At 60.9% G+C, this 22,098-nt stretch overlaps 1 protein-coding gene across 5 annotated transcripts; it reads right to left on the reverse strand.

Annotated features, from left to right (window-relative positions):
- Window positions 1–2,336: 2,336 nt before the first annotated feature.
- EXOC3L4 (exocyst complex component 3 like 4) lies at window positions 2,337–18,383 on the reverse strand. Of its 5 annotated transcripts, none has more exons than XM_033191189.1 (14): window positions 18,233–18,383; window positions 13,852–13,928; window positions 12,156–12,565; window positions 9,973–10,627; window positions 8,607–8,718; window positions 8,283–8,405; window positions 7,837–7,937; window positions 7,603–7,683; window positions 5,699–5,813; window positions 5,057–5,176; window positions 4,817–4,969; window positions 4,081–4,202; window positions 2,705–2,858; window positions 2,337–2,529 (listed from the first exon to the last, which is right to left on the reverse strand). In XM_033191189.1, the coding sequence occupies exons 3-14, from the start codon at window positions 12,547–12,549 to the stop codon at window positions 2,383–2,385; spliced, it is 2,277 nt and encodes a 758-aa protein (XP_033047080.1). In that variant the 5' UTR covers window positions 12,550–12,565; window positions 13,852–13,928; window positions 18,233–18,383; the 3' UTR covers window positions 2,337–2,382. The 5 variants fall into 5 exon arrangements, with proteins under 5 accessions (XP_033047080.1, XP_033047079.1, XP_033047078.1 ...); XM_033191188.1 differs by lacking the exon at window positions 18,233–18,383 and adding an exon at window positions 15,979–16,219 and having other exon boundaries at window positions 13,852–15,269; XM_033191187.1 differs by lacking the exon at window positions 18,233–18,383 and adding an exon at window positions 15,962–16,219 and having other exon boundaries at window positions 13,852–15,269.
- Window positions 18,384–22,098: the final 3,715 nt, after the last annotated feature.

Raw genomic sequence — 22,098 nt, forward strand, 5'->3', positions numbered from 1 at the left:
CACAGACACACACACACTTGCTTATCAACCAGATGACCTGGCCGACGAGAACCCAAGCACCTCTCTGAGAGGCAGCCCGCACCCTGCAGGCTTGGCCTGGACAACAGATGGCCAAGGAAGCACTCCAGGCTCATTGCAAGGTCTCATGGGCTCAGCCTCCACCCCCTGGGGCAGAAAGGCCAGTGGCCAGACCCCAGGACTGAGGCACCCAGGATGCCCTGGTCTCAGCCCCGCCTCTACCCCCAGCTTCCCTGACTGCATCCTCTAGGAGCTGCCATCCCACCCCCAGCTCAGCCTGGCTTGGCCTGGGAAGTTCCAGCCTGCAGCCCCCAGCCCCAGGCACCACTGAGCTCACGAGGATCTGCACACATGGCACACACACCCTCCTGGAATGGAGATACAGGTACACATGCGCACACAGTTCCTGCCAGGAAAACCCTGACTTCCTGTATCCGGGCCTAGGAACTCTCAGGGTCTAAGCTGGGCCCCCTCCCTCTGCCATCAGCTGCTCAGCTTCAGCACCTCTTCCCAGCCTCTCTTGGGGCCTCCCCCTGCAGTGACTTCCACTCAACTCAGGTTTTGCTCCAGCCTCAGCATCCCACCACCCCAACCCCAGGGTGCCCAGGGCCTTCCTGTAGGTGGGCCTCTGGGAACATGGCATCACAGGGAGGCCAGGGCCCTGGCCTTATGACTGGCTCTGACTTCACCCTCCCCAGCCGAGGAGGCACTGACAGCACCCCCATTTCGCAGCTGGAAGAAAATGAGGCATAGTGAGATAAAGGAACCTGCCTGCATTCTCACAGGTGGGAAGTGGCAGAGCCAGGACAGAACCCCCTCCCCAACTCCACAGCCCAGCCCCAGGACCCTCCGGCTCCAGCTCCTCAGTGAGGAGTCTGAGACAGAACGGTGGGGAAGGGAGTGGTGGGAGCTCCTTGGAGAGAACCTGACCAGGACCAGACCAGGCCAAGCCCTCCCTTCTCCCCTCTGATGAACCCTGCCTGGGACACTCATGGCCACCACCAGGTCAGGGGTGGGGTCAAGCAAGGGAGAGGCTGACCTGTCAATCACTTGTCATCTCTTGGACCCCTCCCCTAGGAAAAGACATGCCCTTCTGGCCCCTGGCTGGGAAGATCCCCAGCATGACACAGTGCCGACCTCTGTTCTCTGCCAGCCTCGGTCTTCCCATCAGAGATGGGAATTGCTTATTGGCACTAGCGTCACAAACCCGCCCCCACCTCAACCTGGAGATGGGGAACGCCAACTTCCTCATTCCTGCCCCACCTGCCCCACCCTGCCAGGGGATGTCTGGATATTCCCTTGCCTCAGCCTGCCCTGCTCCTGGCCTCCAGCCCTGGTGCCCCCATGGAGAAGGGTCCTGCCCCAGCACTTGCTCCCAGAAGAGACAGACAAGCTCTGGGCACTCAACCCCCAGGCTCTAGCCCCAGCAAGACTCAGGCTCCAGGTCCCAGCCCTGGCATAGGAACCAGGGCAGGTCTGCCCAGGGAACTGCCCCCTGACTGTCCACAGTGCAGGGAGGGGGCCTGGAGGGAACAGGGAGAGACACGCCCCCTGTCTGCCTGGCACCAGAGCCTTTCAGACCCCTTACCCTGTCCTCAGGCGACCCAAATTCGTGGAGCTCTTGGAATCTTGGCCCACCTGCGGTCACCTGCCCCCCACTCTCGCCAGGGTCGGGGTCAGGCCCAGAGACACTATGGGGGCCCACTGTGGAGGGCTGGGAGGGGCACCTGTCACCACCTGTCTCAGCTGCTCCCTGGAAATCTCCTCATCTCAACTTTCAGCCTCCCCAGCAAGCCCGGCTGCCAATGCAAATGGGTTTCCCAGCAACTCAGCCCGCAGGCTTCAAGGCTTCAAGTTTCAGTGGCAGCTTTGCGGAGAGAAGCGGGGATGAAGGTGCACACTGCAGCAGTCTCCTTATGCTTTCCTCCATTGTTGACATCTCATGGTCACTCCCGGACACACACTCCATGAGTGACACAACCCCTGCAGTAACTTGACAACTTTCACTGCTGGGAAGTCCCTCCCACATCTAACCCAAATTCTTCAAGCTGCAGAACCAGTCTTGGCCTCTTTTTGTCCCCAGGAAGCCCCGACTCTGCCTTGGCTGAGACGAGGCTGAGCGGGCACAAGGCCAGTGGACCGTGCCGTGGTGGGGACAGCCACTTCCCTGCTCTGGACCTGCCTCAGTCGTCCCATGGGTTCCACGGGCACCAGAGGGCCACCCACCAAATGGTGTCACCAGAGAGCCTCCGGCCTGGTCCTTCAGCACACCGGGACCCAGGCTCCCCATGCCCTGCCCACTCCTTAGGGAGGCACCATTTTAATTCACATTTATTTTTTAAATAAATACTCTGCTCTTCACTTTCAGACTGGAGGGGGAAGCCAGACAGTCGGGTGGGAGGCTCTCCATGACAGGCAGCACTGAGAGCTCTGCGGCCCCAAAACGCTCCCGACCAATGCCTGAAATGCCTCCTGCACGGCTGCTCCTTCTGGCCGGACAGCTGTGCTTGGCTGCTGACGACAAAAATTCCCTAACTGCAGTGTCAGAGTTGGGGGCAGGGCCCAGAGTGACTCCCTGGGCTCTTGGCTGAACCCCACTGACCACAGCCCCCTGCCAGCGGCCAGCCCCCTCTCGAGCCAGAGAGAACTAGATACAGGTGATTCGCACAGCCATGGCACTGGGCACCTTGATCTCCTCAAAGAGCACATGGCCCCGGGGGGCGTCCGCACCCACCACCCCAGCTGCAGCTCTCAGCAAGTCTTGGGTGTGCTGCAAGAGATGCTGGTTCCGCCGGCAGCCCAGTCGGCGCAGCGCCAGAATGGCCAGTATGTGGTCCCGCCTGCAGAGACATGCGGGCGCTCACTGCAGGCTTACACCTCCGCAACATCCCCAGCCCCAGGATGAGGGGAACCCATGGGCTTGGGAGTTAGTGTGAGTCACTCTGCATTCCAGGAGTCGGTCAGGGAGGTCAGATTGACTGAGGCCAGGAAGAGCTGTGCTGGGGGAGGGGGCAGAGCGTGGGCCGGCAGGGGAGGGGGGGCCACCATAGCTGAGCTTGAAGGGGCACAGGAGACGGGTGTGCAGAGTGGGGAAGAGCCCACGCAGTGGCACAGAGGGAGACCCAGGGACAGGGTGGAGAGGGAGGGAGACACGGGGTGGGGGGTCAGGGTGGAGAGGGAGGGAGGGAGGGAGACACAGGGGCAGGGTGGAGAAGGAGGGAGGGAGACACGGTGTTGGGGTCAGGTGGAGAGGGAGGGAGACACGGGGTTGGGGGGCAGGGTGGGAGGAGGAGGGAGGGAGACATGGGGACAGGGTGGAGAGGGAGGGAGGGAGACACAGGGGCAGGGTGGAGAGGGAGGGAGGGAGGCACAGGGACAGGATGGAAAGGGAGGGAGGGAGACGGGGGGGCAGGTGGTGGAGAGGAAGGGAGGGGGTGATGCAACTGCGGGTGATGGGGCTAACGGGGTGGGGGAGTAGTTGGAGGGGAACCCCCAGGGTGCCATGAGGGCCACTCTCTCTCTGAGCCACAGCCTGGAATACAGGCCAGCTGGGGTCAGGGAATCTTCCCCCACCCCATGGCAGGGTGGCCCAGGGAAGGGGATGAACCAGGGACTTTCTGTGAGCTCCACATCCCAGAATCTTCAAATGAATGGGATTGGAGAGATTTGAGCCGGGATTTCCAAAAGCTTGGATGACTCACCGTCGCCCCAGCACAACCCGGGATCAAAACCCTTCCTCCTGACCCGATCTCAGAATCCCCTGGCTTTCAGAGAGGGCTTTCTCCCCAGGGGTGGGGGGCCCACCTTCCCCCTTGGATTCCAGGACTGGAGGTGTGCCACCCCCGGTAGGGCTGATGGAGGATGGCCGAGAACAGATTAGGAGAAGGAAGGGGTGCTCTCCATACCCCCTCCAGCCTTGAGGGTCTGAGGGTCCAAGGCCTACCTCCTGCCTCTGGTCTCCAGGCCCCTGGGCAGTCAGGTACGGGCCGGGGTCCCTCCAATACCAGCCCCTTGGCCCCGAAGCTCTGGTAGGAAGTTAGTGGAAGCAGGTGGGGTACGCACCTGATGTCGGGGTAGCTCCGGATGAGAGTCTCCAGGTGCCGCTGGATGTCGTCTTTGTAAGTCTCGCCCAGGATCTCGGCCACACACTGGATGGCTTGGTCCAACCAGGTGGCCTCGGAACCCTGCGAGACAGAACTGCCACCTGCCCCAGGAGCCCTCTCCCCACCCCTGCTCCAACACCTGCAGGAGCACCAGGTCAGCGCAAGGTCAGCCCTCCTGCAGCGTCCGCCCTCCTGCAGTCACTTCAGCTCAGTGCCGGGACTGCCTCCCCCAAAACAGAACAGGAGTGTGCCTGGGCACCGAGGGCTCGTGGGCCACACAGCATTCATCTCCCTTCTGATCCCATCCTGCTCAGACAGGAAAACCGAGGCCAGCCTGAGAGTGCTGCTGCTGGGGGCAGACAAGGATGGTATGCAGGGGCGCTGGTGCCTCCACTCTGAGGGTTCTGGCCTGAGGTGGGGAACACCTCCCACAGACCCTGACCATGAGATGGGGCTGTGACCTTCGCCCCTTCCCTGCAGCCCTGCAAACTGTATGCAAATGTCTGCAAAGTGCCGCCCTCCCACCTGGTTCACCCCACCCCCCAGCCCCACAGGCGCCCCAGTCCCTGTTCCACCCCATCCAGAGTCAGGAGAACCACTCCCACCAAAAGCCCTTCTGGCGCTACGGCCCTAGTCACTGCCACCCCTCCCTGCACAGAGGCCAGCACCGAGGGGCAGTCAGACGTCGCCCCTACCAGGCCCTGGAAGGTGTCGCTGATGGCCTGGGCATCCAGGCTCATCTTCTGGGAGCCACGCAGGCGCTCCATGGCCCAGAACCGCTTCCGTGGCCTCAGCGCCTGTGCCAGGTACTCGCGGACCACAAACCGGTGCACCTCCTGCAGAGTCTCCTGGGCGACCCAGGGTCAGGGTCAGGGTCAGAGTCAACAGCCCCAACCATGGGCACAGCCCTGCCAGGGCCCTCCCCCTTGTGGTACCTGTGCCCGTGGCTGGGCCACATGCTGGAGATGACCCGTGAACCTCACTACCTTGTCCATGAGGGGACGCAGCCAGTCCTGCGTCAGCCAGTCCCTGGTGCACACAACCCTGAAGAGCGGCTGGGGAAAGAGGGGCTGGGAGTCTGTATATGTGCACTACCCCCCAACCTAACCCTCCCTCGAAGCCCAGTGTGCCACTCCTGACCCTTCCCTCCTGGGTTTGGGGCGCCATTCCCTCTCCTAGCCACAGGTTATATATCAGGAGCCCTTTCCCAGAATGCCTCTCCCGGGCCCCAAGATCCAGGGGCAGGGTTTGAGTTTGTCCAGTCAGATCTGCTCAGGGTGTGCCCCGGGGAAGCCTTGAGGGACTGGGGGAGGACCCCGGGCCTGGATCTGTGGACCCACCGTCCCAGGCTTCGGGGGTGACCACTAAGAGCTGGAGACTGAAGCGAGAAGGCAGGCGCCTCCCAGCCGCCCCTGCTCAGCTGGGACCTCACCTGGGTCCCCTGCCCACTACCCTACACCCACCCATGAGCTGGCCCCTGGAATAAATGAACGCTGTGGCCTGGGCCTCCAGGCTCTAGGAAATAGAGGGTACCTCCTGGGCATGGGAAGTGGGGAGAGAGGGCCTGTCACAGTCACCTGCAACTCACGCTGCAAGCCCTGAAGCAGGTGCTTCTGGAAGCTGCAGGTGGCCGCCACCAGGGGCTTCTCCAGCTCGTCTAGAGTTCCTGGGAACCTGGAGAGAATACCAGTCCTGCGGAGTGACCAGGACCAGCGATGAGGGGGGCAAGGGAGACCAGGCTGGGGAACAGGGCCAGGGACACAGCTCCACTCACTGAGACTACAATGTGAAGTCTGGGGAGCCCATGGGGCTCCCCAGTGTAGCTGCCTGCAAGCAGAGTCAAGTGGGGGACAGCACAGAAGCCCAGGGAGCCAGTCACAGCGGGGTGGGTCAGGGGGTGAGTGACCCTTTCCCCTCTGGCAGCTCTGGGACAGACCTTCCATTCCTCTTGGTGATAAACAGTGCGGCATAGCCATGCCTGGAACACACCCTACTTTGAGCCTCAAAACTGCCCCCTGAATGTGACAATGTCCCTATTTCACTGTTGAGGAAACTGAGGGCCAGGCTACACCTAGTCCCCACAGCCAGGGACACAGTAGGGCAGGCTGGAGTTCCATCAATGGTTTGGCCAGAGGTTGCCTACCAAGGGTCAGAGAACGCTCCCTGGAGCTGAAACACCAGGGTCCCAGGGCCAAGGACAAGCCTGGCACAGACTAAGGACAAGAGAGTGTCGGAGAAGCCGTGCCTCATGGTCATGCTTTGGATATAGGCAGGCCGAGTTCAAGTCTCAGCTCCACCACTTCCTGGCTGCATGGCCATGGGCAAGTGGCACCTGCTTTCCAGGCTGTGCTCTGCACCTGTGTGTGGGTGTACTGCACTTGGGATGAGACCTGTCAGGCAGGGAAGGCATTCACAAAGTGCCTGGCACTCACGCATGCTCACAAAGAGCCAATGGGAACTGAGTTCCCTAAGGCACAGAGTTCCCACACCGCCCCAGGGAGCAGGTGCTCGGATCCTATTTGACAGGTGGCAAAAGAGCCACAGAGGGGAGGCGGCTTGCCCCTGAGCACACAGCCAGCAGGTGGCACAGCTGCTCTCTGAAGTCAGATAAATGAGAAGTACTTCGGGACATTACAATTCACAAACTTTTGAAAAAGGATGAACCCAGACGGGGTGGCTTAGTCTGTGCCACCGGCGCTGGCCGCCCTCCGTGCTGCCGCATCTGCTGAGGCCTGGCCTGGAGCTCAGGGCACAGAAGGCCAACAGCCACTGGCAGCCCACAGGGAGGGCCTCTGCCTTCTGGGGGCACAGAGACCCAGACCTCACCCCAGCACAGCCCAGGGTGCAGGCTGAGGGAGGCTTCCCAGAGGAGGAGGTGTCCCAAAATGGAAGAAATGCTGTCTGGGATGAAGGGAGGGAAAAGCAGAACCCAGGGCAGCAGGCAGGGAGCTGGGACCCTCCACCTCTGCTCAGCCTTGAAGAGCCGCCCACACTCCCCCAGGGCCTCCGCCCAGATGGACACACACACACACACACATGCACACGGCACACGCCCCTCAGCTCTGACACACACACACCACTCAGTTCCACCCCTGCACGCACATGCACACACACCTCTCAGCTCTGACACACACACACACCACTCAGTTCCACCCCTGCACGCACATGCACACACACCTCTCAGCTCTGACACACACATACACACCCCTCAGCTCTGCCAAACACACGCACATCACACACCCTCAGCTCTCCACACATGCACACACGCACACGCACCCTCAGCTCCATCACGCACACACACACACACCCCTCAACTCTGCTGCACACACACCCCTCAGATCCACCAACACACAGACACAAACACACACACTCCTCACCTCTGCCCCCTCCACGCGCGCGCACTCCCTTCCATCCAGTTTCCCGGCGCTCGCGTGCCCCCTGCTGGTCACGCCGCGCCTGTGCAGGAGCGGGCGAGCCCTACCTGAGCTGCTCGCAGGCGTTGATGTAGGCGCCCAGGTGGGGCTCGCTCACCGCCTCCGACGCCAGAAAAGCCTTTTCAAACCTAGGACGGGATACAGAGAGCCTTTGGGGACCCTCCCTGGCTGCGCGATGACCCTGGGTCCACCCTCCCAATCAGGTCCCTACGCAGACTCCTCCCTCCCACCTGCAGAGCACACCAGGCTGGGTCGCTCCCCTACTTAGGATGCATCCGCACCTGGGCACGAAGAGGCCGAGCGCCCGTGTGCAGATTCGCAGGGTGGTGGCCTCCAGCTCCGCGGAGATGGCGCCGGCCGCCTTCACGTGCTCAGCCACGAGCTGCGAGCGAAGTCCTGCACTGAGCGTGCGTCCCAGCCGAAGACCTGAGGCCGCGGCTCCCCTGGTAGTCCCGCCACACCTCCAGCCCGCCCCGCTGTGTCTCTCAGTCTTGGCTCCTCCAGCTTTCAGCCGCCCAACCGAGAGTCAACTCCTGCAAACCACCATCCTGCAGCCTCCCAGCCCGTCGGCGCGCCGGGGGTCCCCGATTTCCCCCCACGTGGGGCCTCAGGCTCCCATCTAACGGAAGAGTTGCTTGGGACTGGATAGGAATTCGTTCTGGGTATCGCCACCGCGTGCGTGAGGCTTGACCACACGCCCCTTCTCAGCCCCTGCTCCCGGCCGCACCATGTGGACGTCCATGGAGAGGGGCGCCTGGTAAAGGCCCTGCAGCACCTCGGGGTCCTCAGCGGCCGCCCAGTGACTCTGCTCCAGCTGCAAGATGTTGTCGAAGCAGCTTGCGATCTTGGCCTGGGGAAAGTAGGGATGGGGCCGCGGTGAGACCCTCCCGGACCCCGTCCCGCGCCGTCCGGGATTAGGGCCGCCCTGTCGGGTCACAAGCCCGAGCCGGGGGCCACAGGATGAACCGGCGCCAGCTCTGGCAGCGGCTAGCCTGGGCGCCGCACATCCCCCCAGGGCCCGCCCCCTCCAGCCTGACCCGCCCGGCCTGACCTCCAGGAAGCTGGTGTAGTCGCTCTCCAGTCGGGCCCACACGTCGGGCGCCAGGAGCGGGGGCAGGGGCTCGGCGGGCAGCGCCAGGCCCGGGGGGCCCAGGAAGTCAGGACTGGAAGGCAGGGCAGGGGGCTGAGGGCGGGCGCGGCTCCGATGCGGCAGCAGCTGCCCCTCTTCTGGCCAGGCTCAAAGTCTAAAGCCAATCCCGAACCTGGGCATCTGTACACACACACACACACACGCACACACACGCACACACGCACACACGCCTCCAGGCTGCCATGCCACACTCCCTCCCCGGAAGCCTCTGACAGCTGGGTTCCTGCTTTCCTGCAGAATGCTGAAGGGCGGCTACCCAGATGGCACTCCGCCTTCTCCTCAAACACAGCTCAGGGGTCGGTCAACCTCCAATCCACAGCAGGGAGGCCCACAGCGGGGCGGACATAGGTCTGACCCCACACAATTTAAGGAGAAATTTAAGGAGTGCGAGACTTCAGGCAACCTCCCCCACCTCCGCGGGCGCTCCTGCCGGTGGGGCTGGGAGCCGTTCCGCAGGGAACGCAATCCACCCTCATCCCAGGCACAGAGCTGGAGGTGGCCGCTCCCCGCAGGCTGTACCCTGAACTCAGATGCCCGTCCAAAGGGGATAGCACGGGTGAACCCACGCCAAGCGCTGTGAACCCACAGGGGTTGAGTCCGGCCTAGCGGGGTGCGCTTTTCGCTTTTTTCCTTTTCTTTTCTTTTCTTTTCTTTTCTTTTTTTTTTTTTTTTTTTTTTTTTTTTGAGACTGAGTCTTGCTCTGTCGCCCAAGCTGGAGTGCAGTAGCGTGATCTCGGCTCACTGCAACCTCCGCCTCCCGGGTTCAAGTGATTCTCCTACCTCAGCCTCCGGAATAGCTGAGATTACAGGTTCCTGCCACCATGTCTGGCTAATTTTTGTATTTTTGTAGAGATGGGGTTTCACCGTGTTGGCCAGGGTGATTTCGAACTCCTGACAGGTGATCAGCCCCCTCAGCCTCCCAAACTGCTGGGATTACAGGTGTGAGCCACGGTGCCTGGCCAAGATGTGCCCTTTTCTGATGCGCCCAAAGGCACTTGGTGGACCAGCACAGGCCCTACTCCCATGGGAACCTCCCCGCGGAAACTTCAAATTCTGGAACTGTGTATGGGTGACCCCTAGAAAACCTGGGGCGGGAGCGCCCCACGGCCTAACCCGTCGAGGAAAGCATGTCGAAGCCCTGGGCTCTCAGCCCTCTCCCAGGGAGGGAACAGAGAAGAAAGGCCTGGTGCTCCTCAAAGCGGGCTCCCCAAGGCCTGCGGGGGAAGCGGCAGCCGTCCTCTCCACTGGCGCCCTGGCCGAGGCTCACCTGCCATAGACGTTGGCGGCCCAGTCTAGCAGGACATAGAGCTGCTCGCAGCCGCGGGCGTCGCGCGCGAGTTCCTGCAGGCGCTGGGCCACCGCGCTGTGGAAGGCGCGCAGATAGACTTCCCACGCCGGGAAGCCGGCCGCCGCATAAGCGGGCTGCACCTCCTGCCGCACCTTCTGCAGATCCTGGCGAACCAAGCCGCCCAGCTCTGCCAGAAGCTGGGCCAGACCCGAGGCGCCCTCCGCCGCCGCAGAGGCCCACCCCGCGCCCGGCCGCCGCACGCGCTCCTGAGCGCTCCGCCGCACCGCCTCCTCCCAGTGCTGGCGCCAGTGGCGCGGCGTGCGCAGGAAGTCGCCGTCGTCGGAGGGCGAGGGGTGCGCCTCCTCCTCCGCGTTCACCACGCGGGCCAGCTCGGCCAGCACGGCCGCGTCCACGCCGTCGCTGCCCAGCGTTTCGCGCACGATGGCGCTGAGCTCGGCTGCCAGTCCGTCGTAATGCAGGCACACGTCCATGGCGCGCCGCGCGAAGGCCGTGGGGTCCTGCTCAAAAGTGCGCGAGGCCTTCTCCGCCACCAGCCGTGTCTCCAGGCGCAGAAGCTGTTCGAAGGCCGCCAGCAGTTGCCGTTCAGTAATGAGGTCGGCCACGGATTTGCCTTCTGCATAGGCAGGCGAGAAGAGGGGCGGTGAGAGAGACCGCCCCAAGACCCCGACCTGGACGAAAACCTGCAGGCCGCGACTCAGTCCATCGGGGCTGGATTGTCTGGCCTCTACCAGATGCCCCAGTCCAGCTGAAGGCCTGCTCCAGGAACAACAGGCCCCAGCTGCCAGGAACCCTTCCTTAGAGTCACCTTTGAAGAGGCAGAACCGGGGCCCCAAGCCTGGCTGAACAGAGCAATCTGGGTCAACCCCTACCTTCCGCCTGGCTCCCACGCCCACCTTGCACTCCCAGCTGAGCCGGACCTGATAGCCTCAAGCTCAGCCCTGATTACAGGTCTAATAGGGTCTGAGCTCAGGCGGGGCGTTTCCTGCCCTGTCCAGCTTTACATTCCTGCTGCTCCTTGCTCTCCGCCAGCCTCCACCCAACAGGAGCTCTCCACCTCTACCGTGTCCCCCTCTTCCCAACCCCAGTGTATCCTCCTCTGGCCAATCCCCCTGACCTTCCCTCCGGGTACCTCTGCGAGCCTTTGCACCCTCTGCAACCCTGTGATCAGCTATGTGCATGGCCCTAGTTTGGCCAGGAGCCAGGCTATGACAGGTCATGGAGAGGCTGGGTATCTGGGGCCGGCCATGCAGATCTGGGTTCAAGTCCCATTCTCCATGCTGTGAGAATTGAGTCAAGTCATTCCACCTCTCTGAGCCTCACTTTTCTCATCTGCCCAATGAGGGAGGCTCCCATTGCAGAGATATTGCGAGAATTTAAAGCGCAATTGTCCAGCTGGGCATGGTGACTCACGCCTGTAAACCCAGCACTTCAGGAGGCCAAGGCAGGAGGATTGGGTGAGCTCAGGAGTTTGAGACCAGGCTGGACAAAATAGCAAGACCTTATCTCTACAAAAAAATAAATAAATTTTAAAAATTAGGCCAGGCACAGTGGCTCCCGCCTGTAATCCCAGCACTTTGGGAGGCCAAGGGGGCGGATCACGGGGTCAGGAGCTCAAGACCAGCCTGGTCAATATGGTGAAACCCCGTCTCTACTAAAAATACAAAAAAAAAAAAAAAATTTAGCCAGGTGTGGTGGTGGGCACGTGTAGTCCTAGCGACTTGGGGGCCTGAGGCAGAAGAATCACTTGAACCAGGGAGGTGGAGTTTGCAGTGAGCTGAGATTGCATCACTGCACTCCAGCCTGGGCAACAGAGTGAGACTCAGTCTCGAAAAAAAAAAAAAGAAAAAAACATTTAGCCGGGTGCAGTGGCTCACACCTGTAGTCCCAGCTACTCAGGAAGCTGAGGTGGGAGGATCACTGGAGCTCAGGATGTCAAGGTCACAGTGAGCTGTAATTGCACCACTGCATGCCAGCCTGGGTGACAGAGTGGAGACCCTGTCTCAAATAAATAAATAAGTGCACGTGTCCCGGGCCGGGGTTTGGGGAGCTAGGGAGGAGAGCCTTTCCAGAAGCCTCAGCTCAGCTGCCACAACCTCTCGCCCGTTTCCTTTCATATTTACTGTTGTTTCTGAGGCCCTTACCTGCTTCGGGTTTCAGTTCCTCAGACGCTGCCCCAGTGGATGCCTGCTGGCTGACACCGTTCATGACCCCCGAGGGCACCTCAGGAGTGGCCTGGACATGGCCGGCAGCTGGGCCCCCATCCAGGGCTTGCCGGAAGGACCGGAACAGGGAGAAGGAGCTTCGCCGGAACAGGCCCGTATCCTCCTTGGAGACCTGGGTCAAAGCCCGTTGGCTGGCCCGGGAGAAGGCCTGCCTCAAGGTGCCCAGGCCCAGCCTTGTGCCATCCTTGCAGTGGGCATTGGGCTCTTTCCTGCTGCTTGTTCGCCGGGAGCCCTGGGCTGGAGTCTGCGACTCCTCAGCCTCCTTGGGACTTTGCAGCTCCAGCCCAGGAGTCTCTGTCTGTGGCGATGGCATCTTGGCAGCAGGAGAGCTGAGGGCAAGAAGGAGGGGCCACAGGAGCCGACGCAGAAACGTGGTGTGGCCCTGTGGGGCCTGGCCACACCCAGGGGCTTGGTCAAGGAAGGCTCCCCAGAGGAGGCAGCCCTCAGGCTGTCAAAAAGAAGCATCACCAGACCACTCTCTTGGCGAGAGCCCTCAGTGTGCCAGGCCACAGCTGGGCACGGAGATATAGACAGCTGCTTCCATCAGGAGCCCTTCCTGAGACCATCCCCCAAAGAGGGTCTCCCCAGGTGCCCACCATCACTTCGCCTGCCAGGCCAGACCCTCCCATTAGAATTGGAGAAGGGCATTGACGTGTAGGTTCTGGGGCCCAGTCCAGACCACAGCTCACAACACGCAAGGGCAGGACCAGCAGCCACATCCAGGCCTTCCCAGATGTTAGGTCCTGAGGCCTAAAACCCTCCCCCCAGCCCCCACCAGCTCCTTCACTGCCTTCCAGGTCCCTCAGCTCACCCCACTTCAGCCCAAAAGGCCTGACTACTTTGGCTCAAAGGGGAGGGCAGGGACCCCCATGAGAGCCCACCCCTTCCCCGGGTGTCGCAGAGTTTGCTGAGGTGGTGTGGGGCCTGAGGGCAGTGGTCAAGGCCACCCTGCTGCTTATCATGGCTGTGCAGCTGCAGGGCCAGCAGCAGGAGGAGCCTCGGGTCTATATTTAACCAGGGACTGGGGGGTTCTCCACGCTGTTTCCCACCCATTGCCTCTCCCCCTCCCCCCACTCCTCCCCCTCTTCACCATAGCGTGCTCTGGCCCCTCCCCAACACAGGGAATGGAGAGGGGGTGTCCCAGGGACATAGGAGTGGCTGAGCTGTGGCTGCTCCTGCTCCCCCAGGGCCCTCAGCACCCTGGCCTGCCAGGCTCCACCCACACTCCCTTCCAGCCTTAGGAGCTTTTGCTTTCCTGGCTTTAGGTTGGGAGAGAGGAGGGGGCCTCCCACCCACCCCATTGCACAAGCTGGGCCATGGGTTGGGGAGGGCATTAGGCTGGCAAAGCCTCACTTTCCCCTGGGAGAAACTGGGGCCAAAGAAGGGCTGAACCTGCCCCTAGCCCAGCCCCAGGGCCCCCCACCCAGGTACCAGGACCAAAGCCCCCGCCTGACCCACCACCCAACCCTTGGGTGACATCAGGCAGGAAGTGTGCCTCCCCAGGCCCCAGTTTGCTGGGGTGGAATGACACCAAGGTGAGCAGGGCCCAGACCCCCACCCACCCTCGCCCTCCAGCAAGGTGCCTGCTGGGTCCAGCAGAGGCCTACCTACCTACCTTCCTTGAGGTTCCCGGAGACGGCTAAGCAGCTGGATGGAGGCCGGGGTGGGAGAGACACGGAGGTGACTAAGCAGCTGGATGGAGGCCGGGGTGGGAGAGACACGGAGGCAGCTAAGCAGCGGGATGGAGGCCGGGGTGGGAGAGCCAGGTGATTGATGGGGCTTATCAGCCCCGCCCTGGCCACAGGTTGGCGACTTCCCCCAGCGCCAGGGTTCAGGGACGCTGCCTGATTCGGACGTGACCCACACACTTCAGGGCGCCATCTGTCCCAGCCTCCATTCCCCTCTCTCTCCCTGGTGCCCCTCCATGCTTGGCATGGGGGCTGGCGCCCAGCTGGGCAGGGTTGTCGTGAGGAGAACAGTTTAGTTCAGCACATGCCGCATCCACCGCTGTCAAGGGGACGGAGGCCGGGATGTGGGGCAAGGACAAGTCAAGCCCCGCCTTCTTGTTTGGGAGAGCTCACACTTAGTAAGCACCTACTGTGTGCCCACGTCGATGCCTGACACAGATCAGCTACTGTGACAACAAAGTTAGGGGGTGTCATTTGCCCGTTTCACAGACAAGGAACCTGAGGCCCACAGAGGGACAGAGTCTGCCCCTGGCCACGTAGCTCAGGCTGGGGAACCTGCCTGGAGCTGGGAGCAGAGGCGGGACCGACCGTGTCTCCACCTCCAGGGAGTCAGAACTGCTGCCCAGAAGGCCCCCTCCCAGCGGGGAGACCCAAGGTGTCAGCAGGTCCCAGAGTGGGGTCAGATGTAGAGGTCCTCTCCCAGGAAGCCTAGAGGAAGGCCGGGTAAGAAGGGGCAGCTGTGCAGGTGAATCTCTTAGGAGGTTACATAGGCAGAGGCTTGAGGGCTACTCAGCCTGCTTTTGTCCCAAACCAGAACTTTGCTGAAGGGCCAGTAAGGTCCCTAGATGGCCCCTCAGCCTCCAGCCATGCCATATTCGACCCTGCAGCTCCCAACAGCTTCCCAAGCCATTCTTGACCTTCCGAAAGCAAAACTCCAGCCAGGTCACTCCCCTGCTTTAAGCTCTTCCGTGGTTCCTCCTGCCCGAGCCCCACAGCCAGGCATCCATCCCGGAACCTCCTTCCTCCACCTCTGCCTCTCGCTGATGACACCTCACCAGCTTCCCCTGGGGTTCACGGACAACCTGCATCCCACCCAGCCTCCTCTCTGTCCTCCCAGCTGCACGCCAGCCTCCAGCTTCCCCTCCCGCCATTCCCTTTCCTGCACCCTGTTTGTTCGCCAAATCTGACCTGGGTTTCAGGACCTCGGGGTTCAGATGCCTCGCACCACCTGCCATCACCATCTATCTGCTCAGTGGGCACTCAGCATTGTCCCTGTGATGATGTGGCCCTCCTGCACTGGCCTGGCAGCCTCTGTCCATCTACCCCCGTCACCCCAGAGCACAGCCTGGAAGCAGGGGGAACATCGGTGGCAGGGTCGTCCTGCCTCCTCTGACTGGCCTGCGTGCTGCCATGCTGGCGCCTGCAGGGCTCAGACCTGAAGGCCCCTCTCAGCTCCCTCCTCCACCCCCCAAGGCTCTCGCCTGGCCTCTCCCTGTGCCTGCCTCCCCACACCCCCATGGACTGTCTCTGGCTCTCTTTTCTCTCTGTGTCTCTCTGTCCCCAGTGCCTGGAGGGTCCAGGGGGCCCCGGCTCCTAAGCTGCCGCTCCCTGATTGCAAGACCCTGGAGACTGAGGCCTGGCCTGAGCCCCGGGTCCCACTCTCCCCAGGTCAGGCTAATACAGCCTTTGTGGGGCCAGCAGCAGGGGCAAGAAACCGCCCAGAGACACGGCCACTGAGACCTCCCGCCCTGGGCCACCCTAGCTGTGACCGAGAAGTCACGTCTGAACTTCCCCACCCTCCCTACCCCCAGCCTCAGCTTCTACTCCCCACTTTCCCCTAGACTTTCCTTCCCGTAGCTGCTCCTCATCCTCCCGATCACTCTGCAGTGCTCACCCACCCCCCAGCCTCCCCACCTACGCTGGGACTGGGCCGTCGCTCCACTCCTCAACGCTCCAAAGGAGCCTCTGCAGGTGACTGCCTGTACTGTGCCCTGGGCTGAAGCCCTGTGCGGGGCTTGTCCCCTCTCACTTCCGCACCTGCAATCCACCTTCACCTGATCACAGCCTCCGAGCTGCTCTCCTTTCCAGGCCCCCTCGATGCTGCCTCCTAGGATCAGTCATAAGAATCTTGCCTAGCAGTTAGAGCGGTCGTCGGCCAACCTCCCCAACAGCACTCGGGTTTTCCTGTTGAGAGGGGGGACTGAGGGACAGGACTAACTGGATTTCCTAGTCCAACTAAGAATCCCTAAGCCGGCCGGGTGCGGTGGCTCAAGCCTGTAATCTCAGCACTTTGGGAGGCCGAGACGGGCGAATCACGAGGTCAGGAGATCGAGACCATCCTGGCTAACACAGTGAAACCCCGTCTCTACTAAAAAATACAAAAAACTAGCCAGGCGAGGTGGCGGGCGCCTGTAGTCCCAGCTACTCGGGAGGCTGAGGCAGGAGAATGGCGTAAACCCGGGAGGTGGAGCTTGCAGTGAGCTGAGATCCGGCCACTGCACTCTAGCCTGGGCGACAGAGCGAGACTCCGTCTCAAAAAAAAAAAAAAAAAAAAGAATCCCTAAGCCTAGCTGGGAAGGTGACTGCATCCACCTTTAAATACAGGGCTTGTAACTTAGCTCACACCCGATCAATCAGGTAGTAAAGAGAGCTCACAAAAATGCTAATTAGGCAAAAAGAGGAGGTAAAGAAATAGCCAATCATCTATCGCCTGAGAGCACAGCGGGAGGGACAATGATTGGGATATAAACCCAGGCACGTGTAAAACCGGCTTTTGAAAGCTTTCCTTGTAAACTTTCCTTTTCCTTCCAGCCCCTGCAAATAAGGAAAATGACAAGGATGTTTGTTCTCACCACTCTTAATCCTCAACATTTGCCTGGAGAACAAGTTAAGACGATAAGGAAAGAAAAATAGATAAGAGAGGTAAACACTGGGAAGGAGCAGATTAAATTGTCATTATTCATAGGTGATATGATTGTTGGCTTAGAAAATCGGAGACTTGGCCGGGCTCGGTGGCTCAAGCCTGTAATCCCAGCACTTTGGGAGGCCAAGATGGGCAGATCACGAGGTCAGGAGATCGAGACCATCCTGGCTAACACGGTGAAACCCCGTCTCTACTAAAAAATATACAAAAAACTAGCTGGGCGAGGTGGCGGGCGCCTGTAGTCCCAGTGACTTGGGAGGCTGAGGCAGGAGAATGGTGTAAACCCAGGAGGCAGAACTTGCAGCGAGCTGAGATCCGGCCACTGCACTGCAGGCTGGGTGACAGAGCAAGACTCCATCTCAAAAAAAAAAAAAAAAAGAAAATCTGAGACTGAAAATTATTGGAGCTAATAAAAGGGTTTAGTAAGTTCTGTGTATTGATTATGTAAATACAAGCAATACCTTTCCTGTACCCCAGCAAAGCCTATTAGAAAGAGACACTTAAAAGACTTCCCTTCACAGTAGCAACAAAGCATAAGCCCCCTGGGCCACCGCTGCCCTCAGAAGCAGCACAGCTCCGTCCTTAGCTTGGCATTCAAGGCCTCTCCTAATGACCCCTCTGGCTTCAGTTCCAACTCATTCCCTCGCTCTGATCACTCAGAAGCACCCACCTCTCCTCCACACCTTTGCACTCTGCCTACAGTGAGCTCAGCCCCTCCTTCTTCAGTTGTCAACTCATTGAAGGCTCAGCAGAAATGGCTCCTCCCGCAAGAAGCCTTCCCCGACCAGCTGAGCCCATACCATGTTCGACACCTCCTGCTCTGGGCCTGATCCAAGCCCTGGGCACACCTGCCATGACAGAGGGACAGTTATAGAACCTGGAGACGAGGAGACTCCCAAGGCAGGGAGTGAGCCTGACTCAGCCCCCAGCCATGGCTAGTACTCGGCACTTTCCCAGGGAAACCAGACAAGTGAATCTGACGCCTGAGCGTGAGCGCACGGGTATATGCACACTTTTCTGGGCATCGGTTTTGCACATCTGTGTGTTGACCTGAGAGTGTCTCCCTGTATGTGCATGACTCTGCCCTGGAGTGTCCCCAGAGGGTCTGCCAGTGCTGCTGAGTCTGTGTCTGTGCCCGCATGCCCATCTTGGTGTCTTCCGTGTCTATCCGTGCTTCTGCCTGAGCGTGTCTGCCTGTGTATCGGGTGTGTATGTGTCCACTGTGGTTTGCGCTGGCCCTCTGGCCTGGTCAGCCTGCGCTCTGAGTAAGGCCCTTGGCCTGGAAGGCCACACGCAGAGCCGAAAAGGTCCTCAAGCCCATGAGTCGCCACCCCTGCCTGCCCATAGCACCCCATGCCCTCCTGCTCCACTTGCCCAGAACATACCTGCTAAGCACGCAGCCTTGGCACAGGAAGAACGCAGCCACCTGAGAAGCTGGCCCGTGGGGCCCTCAGAGCCGGGCCCTGGCCATCGGGCCTCCAGAGCAGCCCGAACGAGTGACCAACAGCTGGGACTTCCCAGCCATGGTCAGCGCCTGCCAGGCCCACCCGGCCCCACCCACAGCCCTACCCCCCACCGGGACCCCATACTTTCACTTTCAAAGAAGTTCCCACTTCCTTTTCATTCCGGAGGCAGTCACTCCAGCTTTCCATTCCAGACAGCTCAGGGCTCAGTCCGAGGGTCAGAGAACAAGGGAGGGGAAGGTTGTAGAACTCAGCACTCAGGGCTCGAGGCAGCAGGGGGTGGACACTGCCTGCCACCTAAAACACCACCAGCCCCTCCTTTGCTCAGAGGCCGGCGAAAGCAGGCACTGGCCTCAGGCGACACTCAGCCCACAGTGCCGGAGCCCAGAAGGACCCCCCCCTCCAGGACAGAGGCTCTAGCACGGGGCCAGTCCATCGAGTGTCCCAAGACCCCTGTACCCTGCCTGTCAGGGAAGCTCATGGTGACAGTGAAGGAAGCAGTTGAGAGCCGCAGGCTGTTCCTCGGGGCTTCAGGAGCTGGAAGAAGGGACGGGGTCCTAGGGACAGACAGGGCACACTCAGGAGTGAGGAGGGACGGCATCCTGGGCAGGGCCAAAGGCGTGGAGGCGGGCGGGGGGGGGGGTCAGGCGGGCAGCTGCTGCGGGGAGGGCCACTGACACTTCCCAGAAGAGCAGCCTCACCCCTGCATAGGGGGATTCCGCAGCGAGCATCCTAGGAAACAGCTCAGGGAAAATCCAAGGAGGACAGATCCAGGCCTGTCCCAGCCTGTGCTGGGGCCACAAGGATGTGCGACGGGGCCGCCGCAGGGTACTGAGGTGGGCAGAAATAGCCTCCTGCGCCAGCATCCTCTGGCTGAGGGCAGGGGTGGCCCCGCGCACCTCAGTCCTAGGACTGAGGGCAGGGATGGCCCCATGCACACAGTGTCCTAGGGCTGAGGGCAGAGACAGGCTGGTGCACCAGTGTCCTAGAGCTGAGAGCAGGGATGGTCCCATGTACCCAGCATCCTAGGGCTGCCACAAGAGACCAGGGACTAAGCTTCAACAACAGACGTTTATTCTCTCCCCGTTCTGGAAGCCCGAGGCCCGCGATCAAGGAATCTGTGGGGCTGGTTTCTCCTGGAGCTCTCTTCTTGGTGTGTAGGTAGCCCCCTTCTTCCTGGGTCTCCACAGGGTCTTCCTCTTTGTGTCTGCATCCATATTTCCTCTTCATGTGGGTTGGGGTCCACCTTAATGACTTAATTTTAACTTATTACCTCTTTCAACGTCACATGTTTTTATAAGGAATTTTCCAAATAAGGTCACATTTTAAGATTGGACTTTTTTTTTTTTTTTTTGGTGACGGAGTCTCTCTCTGTCACCCAGGCTGAAGTGCAGTGGCGTGATCTCGGCTCACTGCAACCTCCACCTCCTGGGTTCAAGCGATTGTCCTGCCTCAGCCTCCTGAGTAGCTGTGATTACAGGCATGCACCACCACACCCAGCTAATTTTTTGTATTTTTAGTACAGACAGGGTTTCACCATGTTGGCCAGGCTGATCTTGAACTCCTGACCTCAGGTGATTGGCCGGCCTAGGCCTCCCAAAGTGCTGGGATTACAGGCGTGAGCCACCACACCCACCCAACATACAAATTGTATAGGGGAAAAGCAGCCCATAACAGACCGGAAGGTGCCTGAGATGCTGCAGTACCATCTGCAGAGGGGCCAAATTAGACTCAAAGATGCCAGTACCTCCTCCAGGAAGCCCACCAATTAACCACTTGAGTCACTACCCTGAGCCCTGGGTTCCCTCTGTGAAGTGGGGTGCTAAGAGTCCCACTTCAAGCCCGAGAGGTGCCCAGCAGCCCACAGGCCCATCCTCCCAGCCCAGTCCCACCTGCTGGCCTGTCCCACCCCATCTGTCTCCAACAGGCAGAGATGAGGGGTAACAAGGAATAAGTGCAACTGAACAGAGACAGCCGGGGTCCAAGGTGGCTGGCTTCCCAGGGCTCAGTGACCTGCTCTCGGCCGTGCAGCTGCCCGGAGAGGCCAGGACTGCAACCTAGGTCTCTGGTTCTGTAGACTGGGTCTTGCCATAGAGCCAGGCCCTGGTAGACCGGAGACTTCCTGGTCTGATCCTCCCACCTCCCAGCTCACAGGGCATGTTGGGGTCCTGGGACCTCCCATTATGGGTCACTCCATTCAATACACAGGTGCCTGAAAAGCTGGTGGTGCCCAGGGTCTGGGGACTGCTCCTGGACTCCCCTCAACTCCCATCTGCTCCCCACAGCCACCTGAGCCTGTGCCCGCTTTCAGCATGAGGTTGCAATGTTTTTTTCATGCTACATCCATGTTTTTCCCGAAGTTTCTCTGTAAAATCCCTTTGGAAAAACCCCAGCCTTGTCTCAAAGAAGCCTGGGGCACAGGGTTGGTCTGGGGTCAGGAGAAGGCAGGGTGGGGAGCCATTAGGAGGGAGAGGCCTAGCCAGGGACACTGACTAGAGGGCAAACCCAGTTCCCCACGACCTTGGAGAGGCACTTCAATCTCTGAGCCTCAGTTTACTCCTCCAGAAAATGGGATTGTCGTCGGGATCAAATGGGTTCACCTTGGCTGAGGACCTGGCTCCCAGGTAGGGAAGGCCAGGGAGCAGGACCCCCACCACCAGATGCTTGCCTGACCGGGGGCTCGCTGAGAGGCCAGGCTGTCACACCTGGGGTGTAGAAGCCAGAGGCGGCCGCTTCCACCCTCACTGTTGCCCCGACCAGCGTTAAGCGCAGCGTGAGCCGCAGAGGCCCAAGCTCCCCTCCCTAACCCGAAGCGGCTGCGGGCAGCGGGCAGCAGACCACTCTGTCCCAATCCCATATTGCAGGGTTGAGGTGGGAGCCCGGGCGGTGGCCCCAGCCGACGACAGGGGGAGCCGCAGGACGACTCCCGCGGGGCGTCCCCAGGTCGCCGCGTGCCGGGGGCGGGGCCTGGCTGGCACCGCCCCTGCCGTCTGCGCCCGCGGGCTCTGGGCGTGGCTGGGCGTTCTGGGCCCTGGCGGTCGGTGAAGGGCGGCGGGGTGGAGCAGTGCCCCGCGGTCGGGCCTCCCCATCCCTGGCTCAAGGGCACGCAGGGTCCTGGGACCTGCCGCAGGGGTCGCCTCCGCCCGAAAGCTGCCCTGCTGGACTGGGCGCGCCGGCGGGGCGCTGTGGGCGCCCTGGGACTCCGCCGGAGCTCGGGCGCTCGGCTGTGTGGGTCCTGGGCAGTCGCGTTGAGATGGGTGTCATAATTCTCGCCCCGGAGCCATGTGGTGAGGATTAAATCTCAGTAAATGGCGTCATCGCCCACTCACATGCCCGCCTCCCTGCATTCCACATCCCACGTGTCTGCAAAGCATCCTGCGAAATGTCTGTCCTCTTTCACAAAACTACCCCCATGTCCCCCATCCTGGTCAAGCCTCTCCTTCCCTGGCTCCAGGACCTACAGGAAGGACTGGAGGAGGACGGAGAGGACTGAAGGCCCGCCCCACCCCTCTCCTGAGCTATAGTCCAGGGGAGAGCCCATGGGGTCCTGAGGTTTAAAACTGAAGCAGGCTGCCAGGCCAACATCCGCACCTTGCCTCCCACCTTTCCGGCATTGGGGGGGGTGGCTGTTTTTAGAAGGAAGGCTGTAGGAGAAAGTGCATCTTCGTCCTGGAGGCTGGCAAGGCAGCAGGAAAGCACAGAGGGGCAGTGTCTCCTGCCTCCCTCTGCTCATGGGTCCCTGGCACGCCTGCCCGGGCCACAAAAGAGCCATGGACTTGGCAGAGCTG

Source organism: Trachypithecus francoisi, unplaced genomic scaffold (genome assembly GCF_009764315.1).
Source record: "Trachypithecus francoisi isolate TF-2019V2 unplaced genomic scaffold, Tfra_2.0 Lachesis_group3, whole genome shotgun sequence".
NCBI classification, from domain to species: Eukaryota; Metazoa; Chordata; class Mammalia; order Primates; family Cercopithecidae; genus Trachypithecus; species Trachypithecus francoisi.